At 40.1% G+C, this 20,654-nt stretch overlaps 1 protein-coding gene across 1 annotated transcript; it reads left to right on the top strand.

The window, feature by feature from the left end:
- The first annotated feature begins 2,286 nt into the window (after positions 1 to 2,286).
- Positions 2,287 to 20,526, top strand: nol10 (nucleolar protein 10). Its single transcript, XM_040042443.1, has 21 exons — positions 2,287 to 2,446; positions 3,543 to 3,588; positions 3,685 to 3,783; positions 4,916 to 4,993; positions 5,078 to 5,115; positions 5,229 to 5,365; positions 6,021 to 6,086; positions 6,188 to 6,248; positions 6,734 to 6,819; positions 7,026 to 7,104; positions 7,524 to 7,673; positions 7,778 to 7,844; positions 9,136 to 9,188; positions 13,590 to 13,716; positions 15,211 to 15,290; positions 15,404 to 15,502; positions 16,135 to 16,227; positions 16,371 to 16,547; positions 18,120 to 18,436; positions 18,647 to 18,749; positions 19,262 to 20,526. Exons 1-21 carry the CDS (start codon positions 2,381 to 2,383, stop codon positions 19,400 to 19,402), a joined length of 2,163 nt encoding a protein of 720 aa, XP_039898377.1. The 5' UTR covers positions 2,287 to 2,380; the 3' UTR covers positions 19,403 to 20,526.
- The last annotated feature ends 128 nt before the right edge of the window (positions 20,527 to 20,654 follow it).

Raw genomic sequence — 20,654 nt, 5'->3', positions numbered from 1 at the left:
CTATAAGAAGAATAAGAAAAGAAGAATAAGAATAAAATAGGCTACAATATTCAACTGAAATGTGAAATGTATAGTGCTTAAACTCTTACAAAAACAAAGAGTCCACATGCTGGACTCTTTGCTCTACAGCTAGATTTTTATGAGATTGTACATTTTGGCATTAAAGGAAATGAAACTCCAGCTAAGGAGCCATAAAAAGCATTTTCATTGATTTCGTTTTCAGCTTCAGACAGAAGTCAAAAATATAATCAAGTAGAAATTGAAGGAAACATGGCAATAGCAAAGGGAAATACGTAAGAAAAGAATGATGGTTTCACAGAAATGGAAGGAAAGGAGAAACTGGGATGTATAAGAAGGAGTATAAAACAATAAACTATTATCAAGACTCGGATTTGAAGACATTGGATTAAACTTAACATAATTTATATTTATTTATAGCTTTTTTTTCCCCTCATCTCGACTCTAACTTTATCTCCAAAATAGTCGACCTAAGTTGTTCCGCTGATGTACTCATTTCCAATCTTTTTCATTCTGATCACTCTCAATGGAAACAGATCTGCCACCTCCTGTCTTTTTGTTAGTACCACCATCTCCAAACCTTACATCACAGCAGGTATCTTGGAAACTTTTTCTTTCACTCTTGCTGCTATTCTTCTGTCACAAATTACCCCTGACACTCATCTCCACCCACTCATCCCTGCCTGTCTCTCTTCTTTACCTCTCTCTTGCACTGTCCATTGCTTTGAATTGACCCCAGGTATTTCACTTGTACACCTTCTCTAGCCCTACTTATAGCAGCTTCTCCTTTTTACCTGTCTCCCTCTCATTCACACATATATTCTGTCTTGCTTTTACTGACTTTCATTCCTCTTCCAATCAAAGGATAACTGCAAATCTCCAGACTCTTTCCCACCTGCTCTCACTACAGATCACAATGTTGTCTTCTAACATCATAGTCCATGGAGACCCCTGCCTGACCTCATCTGTCAGCCTGTCCATCACCACCGCAAACAAGAATGGGCTCAGAGCCAATCCCTAATGTAATCCCACCTCCACCTTGAACCCATCTGTCACCCCGCACACCTAACCACAGTGTCACTGTCCTCATACATGTCCTGCATCGCCCTCACATACTTCTCTGACACTTCTGGCTTCCTCATGCAGTACCACAGTTCTACTCTTAGCATCCTATCATATTATTTATGTAGATTGACAAAGAAACAATGCAACTCCTTATGGCCTTTTCTATGCTTCTCCTTCAACACTCTCAAAGCAAACATTAAATCTGTAGTGATTTTATTCAGCAGGAAGCCATACTGCTGCTCATGGATCATCACCTCTCTTCTTTAGCTTGTTTCAGCAACTCTTTCCCATATATCCGTGGTATGGTTCATCAGCTTTATCCCCGTGTAGTACATGTAGTACATTTCCATCTCTGTCCTTAATCACTCCAACCTGTTGCACATTCTTTTCAAATTGGTCTTGCTGCCTTTAGCCAATCATTATAAATTGTCTCCTTCTTTAGTGTCCAACCTAACCTCACTATAAGCCATTTCCTTTGGCTTCACTACCTCTCTATTTGTTGTACCTAGGTTCCTAGTACACATGTCTTCTTTCTTCATCTTCTGGACATCCTTCCTTTGAATAATCTAAGGAGCTTGGAAAGAAAAACGACTGGACTTCCTTAAGTGTTTTCTTTCCAAGCTCCTTAGATTACCATGGCCTGGATGACTGAGAACCTACACAGACATCCTCCTTTGAATACTTTACTGAATACATTATTCATAACAGGGCAGCAAAATACAGGAGAATGTGACTGGGCTTTCTCTTTCTTTTGAATCCAGCAGTTTTGTTATTTACCAACAACAAACAGGAAGAACCCTTTCGCTATACGCTATTGTTTTATTTATTTAAAAGGGACAGTGAAGTTTAACATAGTCCAATTACAAAACACAAAACGGATGTAACGCACATAAGTTTATAGCTATTGCTAATTTTCAACCATTGTCCCTTGTTGGGCTTACAATCACAATACATACATTATACAATTATTTATAATGCTCTGTTTTTGTTTTGTTTTGTTGTCTATTTTTAACTAAAGTTAAACTACATTTTAAATTAAACACAGCTAGTTAAAACAGGTATATGATACATACAAAAAATAACTATATATGCGTATTAAATAGTGAAAAAAAAAAACGTAGCTAACTGGTCGTTTTTCAACCTCTCGGAACTTTGTGTAGTCTGTGCAGTTTCTACTCGGACCCAGTTTCTCTAAACTCACCTCCACTTCCTGTTTTTGCTCCTCTAGTAGCAACGTGGGTTCAGCACAGCTCACCGGTGTGTAGCAGCAGCATCAGTGTTATGCTCTCGTTCTACAATGCAGGTTTCCAGCGTGAATGATGTCAAAATTTACAATTTAAGCTACGGGAAGTCTCTTCCAGAGGTAAGAAGCACACTTCCTGCTTCTGATGTCCTTCATGTCATACCTGTGAAGTTACTGCTTACCTTCACCATAGCCGGCTAACCAAGCTAGCCGTAAGATGAGTGTTCTTAACACTGTATTAATGAAATGTCATAGCTGAATTCATACTTATTAACACCGCCATTTAATGAAATTATTCATATAAATAAATGGAAAAAATCTGCCGCTGCTTGGAAGAGGTTCACTGACGTAGATGAGGTCATACTCAGAAGATTTAATCAAAGTTTATCTGTATTTACAGCAGCGATAGTTGTTATTATTTGGATATTATCACGGATCAAAGGTCTAACATTTCAGATACTACATGAGAATTGGGTAAAACTTTAAAATGTCTATTTAGCAGTTACAAACTTTATTTATAGGCATCTTTCAGGCAGGTTAGTGCAGGTCAATGTGCTCCACAGACACAGTAAAATGTGGTAAAACTGAGCAAATGATAAATTAAAAAGACAAAAGATCATAATATAAAATAAAATGCTCATTAATTAAGGGAGCCTGTTGAAACGGTTAATGTATCTGATTAGGATGCTTTCTGCATACAATGAATAAAGTCCACCTTTAGTCTTCTTTTAAGTTTTCTTCTACACGTTGAGAACAAAATACAGCCGGACCACCTCAACCAGGAATCAGTAAGAGACAAGGAATACAACTGAGATGTTGGTGTTGTCTAAGTGGTGATGTCAAGCTCATTCGGAGAAAAACAGAATTTTGAGATAACTAACTGCTCTTTTTTTTTAAGGTGATTAAGTCCATACATATGCTTCTTTCCATATTCAAAACAGCCGCGTCCTTGTGTTTTCTTTTTTCAATTTCTGACAGTCTGCTCGCTGAGACAGATTCTCTATTAAAGGGTTACCGTTGATGTCACCTGACAGTTGCGGCTCCATTTGAGAGCTTTCTTACTGTTGACCCTGTTAACTATTTAGGTTACCTTTTTTACCTTCTATGTAGCTTTATTTTTGTGACCTGCCATCAAACTAAGAGAAGAGGAAGCAGTTGTGTTGTTGAATGTTATTCTTTATGCTAAATCCTGATCACCTTTGTGTTGTTAACACAGTGGCTGTCGGACAGGAAGAAGAGACAGTTGCAAAAGAAAGATGTCGGTGAGTTGACAGCTATAATTACAGTTTCACACACGGATTGATTTCCTTCTAAATGTTTGTCTTTACTCACACGCTTCTGTTCTTTGCATTACTCAGAAATTCAGCGCAGGATTGAACTCATCCAGGACTTTGAGATGCCCACAGTGTGCACCTCCATCAAAGTGTCCCGGGATGGTCAGTTCATCCTGGCAGCAGGTAAAAGATATAAAGCTATATTTCCACCTAAAAGTCTTTTATTCTCAAAACTCTGGAATAACTCTAGAAGTCCATGAATTTATCAGAGTCAATCAAAATCAGAATACTTAATTAATCTCTGAGGAAAGTATGTAGTTAAAAGCTTTCTTCAGACCGTTGTTAGTCTGCAGTTCTTAAACAATTCTTAGGCAAATTAATTGGCTTCATATAGAAAAATAAAACAAAAACAAAAGCTTCGGTCTTTACTAGTCATCCTTGTCTAAAGCTGTGTCTTGATTTCAGAGCTGTTGGAGCAGAGAGCATTAATTTCACATTCTGAAAAAGCTCAGCTGAGCTAGCGCACTTTAGGTAGCAGATTTCTCTGATATTGCAATAAACGTGACAGTGCTCTGCTCAAGTTGCAGTGCCATGATAGTAACGAGCAGTTTCTGCATCACACTGAAATTCCTGAATAAAGCATTTTTTGTTGCTAACTGACAGACATGCTCCTGTAGCAGAGGCACACATCCTGCAGAAACTGAGCAAGGAGCCTAAACCACTTGCACAAATAAGGAAAAAGGTGGCCAAAGTGATGGTTACGGTAAAAGGGCAAGGTTGGCAAACAGCACTCGATGACAAAGCTGATGTCAAATTGACATCACACCTGCCATTTCTGCATGTTGTGTACCTCTCGATTTTATAACCTGGTGTGTTGTGACATTGCTGTGAAAGCTGGCAGCGTCGTGAGTGTACGATTGTGTCAGTTTTTACTACCATTTTAATAATACATCAGTACAGATAGTCAGAGATTCGTACGTTTTGCAGGGGGAGATGTTGCAATTGTTAGAAAACATGGGACTTTGTGGAAACTGTATGTATGAGTCTTAATTTGAAATTTAACAATGTTAATTTTTAAAAAAGCCTATTTACCATGAGGCTAAAACAAAGCTGATAGGCAGGTTGAAAGTTAAAAAGTTAAAGTGATCATCTTGTCTTTTTAGTATCCTTATAACTATTGTCACAGCCAAAGGTGCCAGAGGATCATTACATCTCCCAAGTTCACGCAGCAGAACCATCACTTAGTGTCATCTTAAAGTAATACTGCCCGAGTCCAGGGATGCCTACAGAATCAAATCATTTTTTTTTGTTCTAGGCACTTACAAACCAAGGATTCGCTGCTATGACACCTACCAGCTGTCCCTGAAGTTTGAGCGCTGTCTAGATTCAGATGGTAAGTTTTTAGACTCCGGCTTTGCTCAGCTCCGATTACTGGACAGTGACTAAATTTCATTATTGTCTTTTCTTCCTCTGAAAGTCGTGGCCTTTGACATCCTGTCTGACGACTACTCCAAGGTGCGGGCGGCCCTTTTATTTTGAAATGTTGAGTTTTTTCAGCATTTTTAAATTCTGATAGTTCAAAACTCACTCTGCTTTTTTGTTTGTTTTTGTCATTCTTCTCTGTGCAGTTGGTGTTTCTGCACTGTGACCGCCATGTAGAATTTCACTCTCAACATGGACACTACTACAAGACTCGTATTCCCAAGTTTGGTCGGGACTTTTCCTACCACTATCCCTCCTGTGATCTCTACTTTGTGGGGGCGAGGTGAGAATACAGTCGGATTAAGAGTCCTCGGGTGCATGATTTAGCAGTCAGCTAGCAAAGTTAAAGCATTAATAGGGTTCAGCATTTGCAAAAATCCACTACTTTGTCTGTAAAAGAGAAATTTAACATATAATAGAAGGCAGGAAGTCCTCAGACATGCCAAGAATCCCCGAGTTAGTTTGTGCAGGAGAGTGGACAAAAGCACCTAGAAGGGGGTGAAGGTACGCATGTTACTTGTGAGTTTAAAGTGCCGAGTGCAATGTTTGTCTTCCCTGTTACACCAGAGCTCTTTGCTTTACAGTGATGATAAAAGATTTAGTGGTAAAAATGTATATCAAAATATAAATCTGGCAGTTTTATGGTATTTTTATTTATTTCTGTCTCTCTGTGGCTTTATAGTGACTTATTATATTACTGCCAGAATAAAAAGAACACAAGGTTCATTTTACTCAGTTCACTTTAATTTCTAAAGCATCAGCTCACAGTAAGTCATCTGAAGATACATTTATATTTTAAGGTAAAAACTGGACCGTGAGGAGCATGGTGACAGCAGGGAGAAAGAAACCTCTGACAGAGCGAGGCAAATTAGTCAAGCAAGCATTAATATTTTAAAGAGTAGTGTGCAATTAATTAGTGTGGTTGTTTTCACTTTCAGTTCAGAGGTTTTCAGACTGAACTTGGAGCAGGGACGTTTCCTTAACTCTCTTCAGACTGATGCTGTGTAAGTGTTTTCTGCTTCAGTGAAAAGGTTTTATGTGTGTCGGTACTAACGATATTAACTCCTCAGCCAATCTTTGTTTTTTCCCTGGACTTCTCAAACAGGGAGAACAACGTGTGCGATATCAACCCCATCCACCATTTGTTTGCCACAGGATCCTCTGAGGTAAGTGTGAAACGGTGACTGTCTCCTTTTAATGCTAATATAAGGTTATTATTTAGTTGTTTATATTGTTTTTGCACTTTACATAATCGGTTCTCATTGTGCCACCAGTGCTTGGGCTTACTTACATTATGTGTTTCTCTTTTCAAGAGGTCACTAGCTACAGTAGAAAAATTAGCTCCATGCTGAATAATGTATTTATTTTTTCCCTTTTGAATTTCTCAGCGGTAGATCTTTCTCTTCTCGCCTCTGCTCGGTATTGTTTGTTAAAAAGAATCACACACCAGCTGGGCTGACAAAAATAAGTGTTTCACATGATTTCTGGGTGTTAAAGTTCAAATCGTTGCCTCTCACATAAAATTTAGAGCTGCCTACGGAAGAACTTGCCTATTATAGCTTTTCAATAGTTTTAAAGTTGTTTAGTTAATTAGAAAAGCTCAGATTTTCACTTGTGCGACTCTCTGACTTTTCTTCTGCCGGCTCACCAGGGACGGGTCGAGTGCTGGGACCCCAGAGTCCGTAACCGTGTGGGCAAGCTGGACTGCGCCCTGAGTAGCCTCGCCGAAGGAACAGAGTAAGGAGCAAACTGTCACGCTCAGAAAGCTGATCTCAGCCTGACGACGCATATGCAGCCACATGGCACTTTTCACCACAGCCTGCATGAAAAACAAGCTGCAAGCTATGTGTCATTATGGCATAAAACACAAATATCCAGCTTCTTATCCTGTTTCTGTGTGTTTTACCCCATCTTTAAATGGTATTCTCTGGAACTGTCGACAGAGTTCAAGCTCTGCCGTCCATCAGTGCGCTGAAGTTTAACAGCTCCCTCACCATGGCGGTCGGCACTACCACTGGTCAGGTGAGCCTAAACATTCATGTTACCAGAAGGATAGCTTCTTTTTCTTTATCTATGTTATTGCTAATCTCAAAACAGCATTTTCTGTTGAACAGCAGTCAAAAAACACCTTACAGTTCTGTGGCTGCATTCTTCTCTGCTTCTTTTGTGTTTGTTTGTTGTTGTGAGCTGTCAGCTCCCCACAGGCTGCGAAGTTACTGTGACTAATCAGCTCACAATTAGGTGGCTGATGTCATGCAGTTTGCTAACAAGTTAACGCAAGTTCAGTTTTCAGTAAAAGGTCAAGGGATGAGCTTTTGGTTAATCATGTAGATGCTTTCTCATGCCTTTAATTGCACTTCTCTTTGTTTTGGTTTTTACATTTGGCAGACAGCTTCATCCAGGATTCTGACAGCTCTCTTTACCTTTCTGATCTCTTGCAGGTGCTGCTGTATGACCTGCGCTCCAGTCAGCCGCTTCTAGTCAAAGATCACCTATACAACCTGCCAATCAACTCCCTCAACTTCCACAATCAGCTGGACTTGGTTGTGTCTTCTGACTCCAAGATCATAAAAATCTGGAACAAAGACACTGTAAGTAACAGCCATCAGTTACAGATCATTGTGCTTTCACTATGTGGATCACAAGAAACTCATGCTCACTCTCATCTTTCATCCATCTTATATCTTTTCCACAGGGAAAGTTGTTCTCCTCCATACAGCCTCAGACCAACATCAACGGTGTTTGCGTCTACCCAAATTCAGGTGAGAATTACGTTGTGGAAGCTGGAAAGAAAGTTTGAGGAGAGCAGTCGCAGAACATCAAGAATGCATCTGCTTGACCACTACATGAACCAACACTGCAGATGTAGCACTGCAGAAATATTCAATAGGATGTTTCCCACATAGTTAGAGTCTAACTGTGGCTGCAGCTGTGAGCTGTGGAGGGTGGTCAATGTCAGTTCAGTTCAGGGTGCTTTATTAAGCTTCAGGATTTCCAATTAAGCAAGAATGATGCGATTATTTTAATATTTAATTTGATATAATGATTAATTATATGCGTGTGCTGCTTTCATATAGCGGTGAACTTGCTGTCCTCTGTGTCTCCATTTCTGTTCCCTCTTTGATCTCTTAAAGTTTTTTTTCTGGTTTGATCAAGCGTTCGGCATCTGAAAAAAATTACTTTTATCATTATCCACTTGCATGACCTGTTGATTTTTAACTAGCAGCTGTATACAGATCAACCTCATCGCCCCAGCTATATTTACTTTAATTTGAAGTTATCCTCCCTAACTCCACTCCTTGCATTCTTAATATTACAATATCAGATAACTGCACATAAATATGCAGCAGTGATACGTTCTTGAACTCCTGATCGATTGTTATCGGGAGTCGGGTTTAAGATGCTGTGCTTTTCATTAAATTAATACAAATGTAGAAAATTCACAGGTGGTGGTGGGTGGGTGGCTGCTGTGTTGGGCCCCCACTTAAGCTTTGGCTGTCTTTTAATATGCCTGCAGGTATATTAAAATACAGCCAAAGCTTAAACCCATCTAGAAACCCACTGAAGCAAAAACATTGTGGAAACTCTGCAGTGTGTTGAAGCGCAACCAGCAGCTTTTATGCATGACTAAATAGGCCTATGAATGAAACAGTAATGATTCCTGTAAGTTAAGCTGGTATTTAAAACGAGAGTTTTTTGTGCAGCTCCACCTCTGGATGGCGCCATCTTATTGTAGAGCTCCCACACTTTTACTGTGTGATAGGCAGTGTGTACAAGGGGAATAAAACCTCAGATTTTTCTATAACTTATAGTGATGTTCTCTAAAGCTGTTGAAAAGCAGCACCAGCTTCTTGAGTTTCTTCTGTTTTTGTTCATTTTGGCTGCCTGAATGTTTTTTTAACTCTTCATTATTAGAGCAGAAATGGGTTTTGCCATTACGATATGAAAATTCAGATCCCAGACAGTCTTTCATATACCAGTGCTGAAGGAACTTGACCTATAAATTACTAGATGAGGTTTTAACTGTTGCTCTGCTCTCTGGTTCATGAGCAGGTATGCTCTTCACTGCCAATGAAGATCCCAAGATGAACACATTCTACATCCCAGTGAGTACAGAGACATTTATATTCTCATACACCAGTCACATTTATATTTACAGTACACCAAAGAATGATTCATGTTGCAGCTTTTCACACAGCTTTGCAATGCAAAGTCACCTTTAGGAGCTGGCCAAAGAGTGCGCACGTGCCATTTGTTTTCTGTCACCGAGCGAGTCATTGTCAACCCTGTGGGGCGGGGATGAACTGCAGGTGTGACACACAATGATGTGAAAAATAAGAAGAAGCAAACACAAGTTTGTTGCTGGTGTTTTTGCTGGTTTATAAAAATCCTGATGTGAGGCCTGTTAACTTTTTCCCAGCTTCAATAGTGAAGCATGCCTGAAAAGCATGGGATCAGACTTCTCACGAGGCCTCTGCTTAATGAGTAATTGTTCCTATCAACAGTCTGTTCTGGAACTGATATGATCTTACCTCATGTGATATTGTCAGTGCATGCACGCGCATCTGTGCATGCGTGTGTGTGCATATGTGTGTACAGTCAACTAGGGTTTGCTTTGTGTAAATGGGTTCTTTCCAGCCCTGATTTCCATGCATGTGGTAAACTTTGGTCCTTTTGTCCTATGAGAAAAGGTGAGTCTGTCATTGTTTGAACATACAAGCCGAAAACCTTACCTGATTTAAAATTAGCCGACCTCCCATTCAGTATCATCTTCTAAGGCATGTCCTGACATTTTCCAGGACAGTTGCTGTTTTTAGACAGCACCATGGAAGTCCTGTTTTGACCTCTTATACTGAGCGCTCGGTGATTTCACCACGAATCCCAAACTTGGGCAGAGAGCAAAGATCAATGACGGTTTCAAACTGGCCCAAAGTTCATATCAAATATCATCCCTGGTAATGAGAGCTAGCTCTCTAGTCAAGGAAGAGTCTTTCTACTGCAACTCTGCAGTAGAAAGAGAGCACTCATTGGAAGCGATCAGTTTGTTTTGTTTTTTTGCCCACACCAACACAATCTTTGCTCACCACCTAACAATTTTGCCCCCTCAATATCATGATCCGCCTCATGGAAGTCAACAGAGGAGATATAATATGTACATAAATGCAGACATGCGAGAGGCTACTTGTGATCACACCTGTCAGCTGCTCAGGCCAGGGAAGTGATGCTGAAATCACTTGATTTCTTAAAGAGGTGGTATTGCAGAAAAGTTGGACCTGTAGCTGATTTGGAAGAAAATCTTAAAGTAGACTAAAACATAATTGAAAAAGATCATATTCCATGGGATTTTTGGTGTTGACATGTTTATGAAAAAGCAGATCTGAGTCACAGATTAGCAAAAAAATGAATTTGGGATACTGCCTGCAGCGTCAGTCAGGTCATTTCATGTTGACAGAAACTGTTACAACCTAAAACTGTATTACAATTTAAATGTTAGCAAAAGAACTGACGTGCAACATGTGCATCATGTCCTGATAATAGAATAAATATATCTACCCACCATGGATGCGCAGTAGCTTCAGATTTTAGGATTTTTGAAGGGCACACAAAGAAATATTTGAAGGTTTCAGTATTTCATCTCTCAGTTAATTAAGACAAGAATTATCAGATAAATAAAAATGTTACAAGTGGTAATAAGTTATATTTGCTACCCTGTCTGGATAAGTGGATCTGAAACAAATGGTTGTTTTCTTTAAAAGCTCATTTCATCACTTTTCCTATTTCCCAGGATTTAACAGTAGAATGCTGTTGGTGTGACTTCAGGGCATTTTCAACCAAACTGACATTTTCTGAACCAAAAAGGGTTCTCGTCTCCACATGTGACCCCTGATGATCTCTGTTAGCTTTGTTAGCTCAGGAGTGATGTGACTAAACAATGACAGGGACACTGGACTTTGACCTCAGTGGTGTGACATCATCGGACTTCGAATCAGTTACTCCTTACTCAGCATTTCGATCAGCGTTCTCCAGTCGAAATATTTGAACTTTGAGAAGTCGGTCACTACAAAGTGAAGAAGACGTGCCTTCAGTTTATTGAAGCAAGTCATGATATAAACAGATGACTGAGTTTGAAATGTACACATGACAAAAGCAGAAAATTAAAGTAAACATTTGGTATGATCATCCTTGTAATTCCACACAGCCTGCACACTCAGCTTTCTTCAGTTCTTTCTTGTAAATTCTTTAAGTAGTTTTCAGGAGGAGTTCTCCAGACTTCTTGAAGGATATTCAAAGCTCTTCTTTGGATGTTGGCTGTCTTTTGTTCTGCTCTCTGTCAAGATGATCTCACACTACTTTAATAATTTCGAGTTCTGGGCTCTGCGGTGAACAGTCTGTGACTGATAGCTTTCCCTTGTGTATTTTCCTATCCTGGTGTTGTTTTACTGCACTGGCAGTGTGTTTGGGATAGTTGTCATGATGAAGGTTGAAGCTGTTGCCAATCAGACACTTCTCAGATGGTTGCATGGTGGATTAAAATCTGATGGTACTTTTATTGTGTTCATAATTCCTTAAATTTTGATCAGATTTCTAACTGATAAAAAGTGGCTGATAAAAAGCCCCAAACCACAATCACCAAAGACGGTGACAATCACCAACTCCCACCTAACCGCCTCCATAGATATTGACAACTTTCTTTCTTTCTTTCTTCCTTTCTTTCTTTTAGATTTGTTACTTGTTTTGTCCTCAACTTGTCTGGTTTCATCATTCTTTTTAAGAAAATTACAAAAACTGTTATCTTTTTACATTTTTTGTAGATTCTACTAAAGACATGGAAACAAACAATGTGTTTTTACAACAGGCTGCTAAAAACCAAAGTACACAAACATAGAGTTTACTTTGGTTCTTTGTCTGTTATGTGTAGACACACCACTGAATCATCATTTGAGTTACATGCCTTTTTTATGCTTGAATGATTCATAGGTCAGTGTTAAGTAGCTTATAAATCAACAAAACACTCCTCTGAATATGATAAGTCACAAGGACTGCACTGAAAATCGGTGAAAAAAAAGCCTAAATTAAAAAAAAAAAAAGTCTGGCTCCCTGGAAGCAAAATGTAAAGAAATGAAGTGTGGCTCAGTTTTTTTGCACAGTAGTGAATGTCAGAGTCTGACAGATTTAAGTGTCTGCATTAGATGGTGAGCGTGGGGCTCTGGGCAGATATGTGCGCCTGCAAATATTCTTTTGTGATGTGTGGATTTTTCCTCAAAAGTGCTACAATACAGTGCATCACTATGCACTATACACTTTAAGCGGATCACAAAAAAAGCAGGACTGTGCATCTGCGGTATCTGCAGCTGTCCCTGTTGTATACTTTAAAAGCTGGTTCCTGTTGGGTGTTTTGCATGTTTGCCTAAAAATAACTGCAAAGAATAATCGGGTCTTATTTGTAAACCCTTACTGACCTGAAGCTCTTTAGGTTGTTCGTAATGTTAGTTGTCTACATTTGAGAAAAGTACAGAATAATGCCCAGTGAATTTTCGAGTGGTCACATGTGTTTGCTGGTCACCATCATGCTGTCCTGGCTGGAAGCAAATTTAACCTTAAGTTATATAATATCTTCAAGAAAACCTCAGTTTTCTCAACTCTGGTGTCACAGTTTCTATTTTATGTTATGGCTTATGAGCTGGTTCATAGTAAAAGAGTTCTGCAAGTTAGTGACAGTACTGCCAATTTCCACTTTTTGGATACCAGGAAGTTTTAACTAACAGGGGGCTGTCTGGTGTTTGGACCCTGAGACTTGTACTACAACCAACATATATGCTTTAACTAACATCAGCTTTAACTGATTGTCTTCAAAATCAATGTTTATGAAAACTTTACTGAAAAATGCTTGGAACAGAGGTTCTGTGGTGGAGACACATAAATCCATCTTCATGGGCGTCACAAGCTAGTCTACTTCTACTGCTGGTCCCAAACTCAAATAATTGACAAAGCTGTCTCCGTAAGGGCATCCAATGTAAAATTGGTGCCAAATCAATGTGTGTGTCCACACGCTGTGGCAACCCCTCGGGGTAAGAAGGAAGCAGCTGGTTCTTAGTGCTTTTCTATTCTAGTGGAGCACCGATTCATACACTTTTTTTTCCTATACCCAAGTCCTTTCTGTCTAACATTTAAACAAGTTCATATTCTGATGACCAACTTGGGTTTCTTGGGTGATTTTTTTCTTCTTCTTCTTTTTTTTTTTTACTTTTGTGAACACACAAAAGGATTGTTTTTAAAACTACACACTCAAAAAGCGATTTCTCGACCTTTTGCTACTCTGCATTTCCTGTATCACCAGTGTTGCATTGCAAGTCGTTACAATTCCCTGAAAACCCTTAAGGACATTTATTTTCCGCTGTAATGGAAACATGACCTGACTGAGTTGGGCTATTTTTTTCTAACAACAAACAGTACTCAACAGTCTAAATCTGAACCAAGCGGGTGGATGTGTTTTTGTGTGTGTTTAGGCTCTGGGCCCAGCACCTCGATGGTGCTCCTTCCTAGACAACCTAACAGAAGAGCTGGAGGAGAGCCCGGAGAGCACGGTGTATGATGACTACAAGTTTGTCACCCGGAAGGACCTGGAAAATCTGGGTGAGACCTCATTACCTTAATTGTACCTCATGAAACTGCAGAGCACTTGGAGTAAATCAGCCCAAATTTGAGCACTTTTAAATAAAAAAAAAAATCCTCAATCTAAGTGTGCAATTTTTGCTTTGGCTCTTTTGGTTAGAAAGCAAAGAGAGCTCAAGAGATCTTTACATAAAGAGTGACTTTAATACCAGCCCTGATAGTTATATCCAAAACTATGAATCAGTGTGAGCCACTTCGCCGCCTAGGGGGGTTAGTTTGAGTGGCTAGACTGTCTAAGTAGAGGCCACGGGAATGATTGAAATGCTTTAGGTAAGAGAAGTAGGGTGTAGGGGTAAGAGAGGGGGAGCACGAAGGGTCAAAGGAGTGGATATTGGATGGGTTGAATGAACACTGGAATGCAGGCTCAGCAGGAAAGAGATCAAATGACAAGAAGTAGAAAGATGATTGGCTGATGTGTGATAAAAGAAGAGGAGGGAGTAGGCAGGGGAACAGCACTGTTGGTATACAGGAGCCATGTAATGCGGCCCTGTTATGTAACATGTCCATATTGAGTACAGCACACTTGTGAAAGTTTCTGAGAAGAGCAAGTTTCTCATCATTCAGCTTGTAAGAGTGTGTCCTTGTCTACGCACGCTATTACACACTTCCTGTGATGGATGGGAGTATTTGTGCAACTTTTAAGATGAAGTCAGGCGTGGAAAGAAGGTCAATATTGACAATTTCCATATTCATTTACTCACACGTTCACTGGGGTCTGAAAAATTTATTGAGAAGTCTTGAAATGTGACAAAACCAAAGTTTTTAGATATATAATTTTATGAAGTAAAAAGATGTTAATGTTTAAAAAAGGACTAAAATGCAGATCTGTTGTAATCGTAATACAGAATAGTATAGAGGTAGGTCACAAAGATTTTTGCAGTTCATCCTGAAGGGAAGATGAATGTGTGAAATTCGATCCATTACCTGAGACATTTCACTGATCCACAAACAGTCGCCGCTCGTTAGGAGAAGGGGAAAGCACGAAAGCCCTCATCTTACTACATTTAGAGCCAGTCAGTGTTACAAATCTTAAGACGGATGGGGACGGGAGGAATAGATGTATATCTTAACCAGTGTTTGGGTAAACAGGTGTTGTTGTTGTAAACAAATTTAAATTTTCTGGTTTGTTTTTCTTTTTTCTTTTCTTCTCACGTTCAATAAAATCATTTGGGTTCATCTTCTGGGCACCATGAACGTGTATTTACTGAAAGATTTCATACTAAACCACAACGTTTCTCGTCTTGATGGTGACACAGGAAGTCAGTCAGGGACACACGTCATTAGAATTTATTCTCTGGTTACTGTCAATGTCTCAGTCGCATTATGTGGCAATCAGTATATGGAATATCGGTAGTCATATTTTTTAGCATTACATTTAGTAGATGTATAACTACAGCAGATTGTATTTGCAAAATATGTGTGTGTTTATTTTTTATTTTTTAATTTCATGGCCAGGTTTGACTCACCTGATCGGATCATCCCTCCTGAGAGCTTACATGCACGGTTTCTTCATGGACATAAGACTTTATCATAAGGTATCATCCTTTTTGTGTACATCTCAGACTTTTGTCAGGACTTGTTCAATTCAAACTGATCCTAACGTGACACACTAAACCTAAACTGCAAATGTTTATTTGCTTGGCCGTAGGTTAAAAGTATGGTCAATCCTTTTGCGTACGAGGAATATCGCAAGGATAAGATTCGCCAGAAGATCGAGGAGGCCCGAACACAGAGAGTTCAGGTTAAGGTGAGAGTTTAGTTTTTCTGCTAGTTGCTATGGAAATGTCAGGTCTCATTTTACTGGCTTTTTCATGTTCAGTACTGAAACAACATAGTTAGAAGATGAATCAACAATCAGCATTTGCTGTCTAAGAAACAGCTATAGCCTCTGAATTTCATTATGTTCGAGCAAACATTCAGATTTAAGTCCATTTAGTCCATATTTGACTGGTTTGGTGCAACAGCTGTAGCAGAATAAATATAATTCATCTGCTTCTTACAATGTCAGCGTGTGACTCCTGTGACAGTCTGTGTTTATCTTTTCCCTCCATGCCCTCATACAACACTTTTCTGTGTAGTATTTATTATGATCAATCTGTTTTTGAAAATATGACCTGAATAAATAAGATTCAGAGCTAAAAATCCCGATAACCTGTTGAATCAGCTACATAAACAGAATTCCACAGAGTTAAAATCCCCATTAAACTGGATTGTACTGGATTGAAGTTCAAAACTTTACTCACATCCTGTCACACTAAGTGCAAAAGCTAATAAATGGTAGGTTAATTTGAGGAATGTGTGATTCACTCTTCAAACTGATTGGATCATTTTCTCTCCATTCTCGTGTGTGCTAAGTACAATTTGTTCTCTCTGAAACAGAAACTGCCGAAGGTGAACAAGGAGTTGGCTCTTAAACTGATGGAGGAGGGTGATGACGAAGCAGAGGTGGTTTCCAGGAAAAAGAAGGGCAAGGTAGAAAAACAAGATTACAACATCAATGTTTTTGATTAATTGTGAATGTACACGGTGTATTCAGAGATCATAACGTTCTGGCAGGCAGCTTCGTAGAATTCATGACGTAATGTTCCTCTTTGTTGACTTTTTCCAAACCGCAGGCTCTCCCCAGCATCTTGGGAGACGACCGTTTCAAGGTGATGTTCGAAAACTCAGACTACCAGGTGGATGAGCAGAGCGAGGAGTTCCGCCTGCTCAACCCCATCGTCTCCAAAGTCGGCCAGAAAAGGAAGAAGAAGCTGCGGCTGCTAGCTCAGCAGGCTGCTGTTTCCGAGCAGGTAAAATGGTTTCCAAGCAGGTAAACGACACAGTGTTTTACTGCACGAGCAGGTAACACTGCATCGTTTTACTGAGATGGCCTGTTGTGTGTGGAGGCCACGGAATTCAAAGTTTTTTTGACCAGTTCTTATTTTAGTTTTTACCCCTCAGCCATAAAAGGCTGGCAATAGCCCATCAGTCAGGTGGGTGTGCAACACTGACACCCAAATTTGTGGATGCGATAACTTGAGAATGAAGCAACCTAGGAGTTTCAAGCACCACAGGTGCATCTACTAAAAATGGAAACGAGTCTGAGTCTCGGTGACCTTGACCTTAAGGTTAGCGGGCAGGTTTTTTTTTGCAAATTTTGTGAAAATGATGACTCGAGAACAAAGTGATGTAGGATTTCAAAATTCACAACTTAGGTACATTTACTAGGAGGCTGAGGGTACCACTGGCCACCGCCAGTATTTTCTAACTCTGGCTTACCAATTATTTATGTTCACAATAAAAGTTTAACTATTTAACAACATTATTTCTAAAATAGGTTAAAGGGCTTTTTTGCACAGTTACCAAGTGTTGATCTATAACTGTGTTAAATATATTCCTCACTTTAAGGATGTCAGCATTTGGCTCAACTTAAAAAACGGTGTCCTAATTTGTTAAAATAAAATATATGAAAAGGACCTTTTATTTATGATCAACTGGTTTCTCCCTGCCCTGCTCTCAGTCTCATTATGATTACATCTTAGTACTCATGGAGAGAAATAAGACAAAAACAGCTAAAGAGTTCATTGATTGGAGGATAACACATATACACACATATGTAACAGAAAACACAAAAGTGAGGGAGTGATTGCAGTTACATTTAAACCCCCCAAGCATCCAAAGAAGAACAATTGTTTGTTGTAGGTGTAAAATACCTGAAAAGCCCTGAACCTTTACTGTTAGCTTCCTCAATGCCATGTTGGCTCTCTTACTGATGACATGAGGCAATGTAAAGACACAACATAGACCTGCATGCATAATTAGAGCTTTTAGAGCAGCAATGGGACTGATATCAATTTCAACTACTCACTGGTCATATGCCATGTTTACACCGGTTTAGGTGGTTGTCATATCTCGTTTGTTTCAATCTGCACCACAGAAATGTGGTTCAAACTCTTACAGAAGTGCTTGAGAGCCGAAAGGATGGGCTAATCAGATGGGCACAAAATCAGATACAGCTATGGCTAATTTGGTGTGCAACAATGGACGATCAGCTGAAAAACCAGCTGATCCCAGTCACCAGCAGACTGGTGTATGTGCAGTGTTCAGGCCTTTTAGAAAGCAAGTATGTGCTGAAACTTTTGCACAAAAGAAAAAGGGGGGGTGTAACTAAACAGTGGCTTTTCAGATTTATTTCCATTATTAGAACCAGCGCATTATTAATCCCTCTGGACATGATCACATGTTTTTCTGTTGTTTACAAGCCTCACTGAGCCAGCTGTGTATACACGTGCTGTGTTTTCTTGATATATTGGAAGATGAGGGCCCAGGAAGCAGATCACATCAGTGATTTTTTTTTTTTGCTCTGCTTCATCTCCCTGCAGGTGCCTGAAGATAACGACGAGGAGCCAGAGGGGCGAGCCAGCTCCGAGGAGGAGAGCTCTGACGATGACAAAAGCTGGGTGGAGGAGGTGAGGGAGCAGCGGAGGTTGCTTCGGCAGGAGGACAGAGACCGCCGCCGGCAGGAGAGGAAGGACGCAGACCGCAACACTGTCCTTGTGGAGAGGGAGCAGAACGGAGGAGAAGAATCCTCAAATGTGGCTGAGAGCAAGAAGACGAGTCAGCCGCAGTTTTATCAGATCAAAGCTGGCGAGGAGTTCAGAAGTTTTAATGACATGGCCCGCAAGCAGAAACTACAGAAGTATGTCTTTGGAAATGTACCCTGTGTTACATGACTTATTGTTTGAGACACTCTTTGAAACCCAAATTGCTTCAGGGTTTGCAGCTGTTAAAGGCAGAGAATCACCCCACCTGTAAAGTATTAATAGTCTGTGTCCTAACGCTTTATGACAACGCTCTGTCTGTACTGTTTTGTATATTGTGCCTGACGATCATGCGTTCCTTCTTCTAGGACTTCTCTGGAGGAGCGGCTAAAGTTAGAGGAGCACTCCGAAACCAGTGGCACGGCTGACACCGCAGTGGGCAGCAAACAGCTGACCTTTACTCTCAAAAAGGTACACTGCTTACTTGATGCTTTGCCTCTAGTCTCTTTAAATCATCACAATCCCTCACAAAGCAGCAAATAATGGAGACACTTTTGATGTCTCCAGGATCCAGAACTTAAATCTGGAAAATGTTCATAAGAGCAATGAAGGTTTTTTAAAAAAAATGAGATTTAACCACTGACTCTATACATTTATCTCCCAGTGAGATAAATGTATAAACGTAAGGTTACTTTGATAATCCTTAAGAATAACTGCATCACTTTGCATCTTTACATAAACAATCCCTCTCCTCAATTGAGCATTACTTAATGTCAAATTCACCCATGTCTGGATGACATTTCGCTGGTCTGAAGTCATCTCATTGTCAGACAAAGCAAGCTAAAGCGCTTTTAGAGAAAATGCAGAGAGGGTTTGTTGGTATATGATTGGTTCTTCACCTTAAACAAGTCAGTAAATACATCATCAATCTGCAGGTATAATCGCAGCACTTGCATTTGTTTAACATCCGTCCTCCTCTGCAGTCGGAGCAGCAGAAGAAGCAGCAGCAAGCGGAGCGGGAGCACCACGAAGAGAGGAAGAAGCTGAGGCGCTCCGCCGGACACTTGAGCAGCAGCAGGGGCCGCGGGAGAGGCTGGGGCGGCAGAGGACGAGGCCGCCATTGACTGACGCCTAACTGGCAGAAACCTTGCCCTGAAGTCAGAGTTGAATAGTTTGTTCCATTAACTCAGCTCTGGCAGTCGTCTTCAAGAGTAGAAGTATTGTACTGACTTTAAGCTTTTAATCAGTGGTGGGAAGGCTGGAGACGTGCTGCAGAGACTGGTACTGCTGCACAGACGAGCCCGTCCCTCTCCTGGGTGGTCTGGGTCATGTGTTTACCTGCTCTCTGCTAATTCAGAGCATATTAAAAAAAGAGAGATTACCCATGTCGCTGTCTGTATGAATATAATGCCAGGCCATTATCCATAAGTACCCTGACTGCATATATTTTAGCAGGAGGGCCCAGGAGAAATTAAACACAGAGAGCTGAGAGGACTTGGCATGTAGCTGCTTTCTGTGGCGTCTAGTTTCTTAAAGTGGCTCCGTGGTGGAGCCTGTTTCAGCTAAAGAAGAATGGAATGTGTGGAATGAAAATGTAATTGTTTTATTATTAATGCAGAAACATTGTTAAGCCAACACTGAATTAGAAACATTTGTACTATATTATATTATATTTGGTACATTTGCCTGTATCCATTGTTTTTACTGTTGAAAATCAAAATATAAAATAATCTGCCAGAATATTGGAGCCTCCCTCCTTTGCAGCAGATCACTCCCTACTTGTGTGAGAGAAGAGGAGAACGAATGAATGAGGAGACCTTCTTCCCCTTCCCCAAATACAACTGCAGTTCTTGGAAACTGGAGGCCTTCCCATCAGTCCTTCCCATCCCCCAACCTGCTGATGGTGTGAACCCCCTCTGTTCCAGCAGTGGCTCTTTTCAAATGTGAAAGGGGGCTGTTTTCTGCACTCGGCGTGGTAACCCCAACCGTTTGATGTTACCACGCCTCTGCACCACAATCCATCAGGTTTGTGACAGCGTGGATAGTATCTCATGCAGGAGAAATCCATTTCAGACACATACTTCACCCTGAAAAGTTGCTGCAGAAGCCTCATAATCTGTACTCTGTATAGACGAATAGTTTAAAATGAACAAAATGTAAGTGAGAAAAAATACACCTAAACATTAATACTGTATTTACATGATTAAACGTAACATGGGGATTTTATTATTAAACAAAGATAACCTGAGTTATCTCAGTCCTTTATTTATCCAGGTAAAAAAAATCTCATTGAGATTAAAAATCTAATTTCCAAGAGAGACCTGGCATCATGGCAACAAAAGTCAAAATACAAATACCACATAAGTATATAACATC

Source organism: Simochromis diagramma, unplaced genomic scaffold, assembly GCF_900408965.1.
Source record: "Simochromis diagramma unplaced genomic scaffold, fSimDia1.1 OVJJ01000304.1, whole genome shotgun sequence".
In the NCBI taxonomy this organism is placed as follows: Eukaryota; Metazoa; Chordata; class Actinopteri; order Cichliformes; family Cichlidae; genus Simochromis; species Simochromis diagramma.
The sequence above is the reverse complement of the archived record's forward strand: the minus strand, read 5'-3'. Positions and strand labels throughout refer to the sequence as shown.

Coding starts and splice junctions, on each gene's coding strand:
- nol10 (XM_040042443.1), top strand. CDS start 2,381: ATGCAGGTTTCCAGCGTGAATGATGTCAAAATTTACAATTTAAGCTAC. Junction 2,447..3,542: donor ACGGGAAGTCTCTTCCAGAG/GTAAGAAGCACA, acceptor TTGTTAACACAG/TGGCTGTCGGACAGGAAGAA. Junction 15,291..15,403: donor ACATAAGACTTTATCATAAG/GTATCATCCTTT, acceptor GCTTGGCCGTAG/GTTAAAAGTATGGTCAATCC.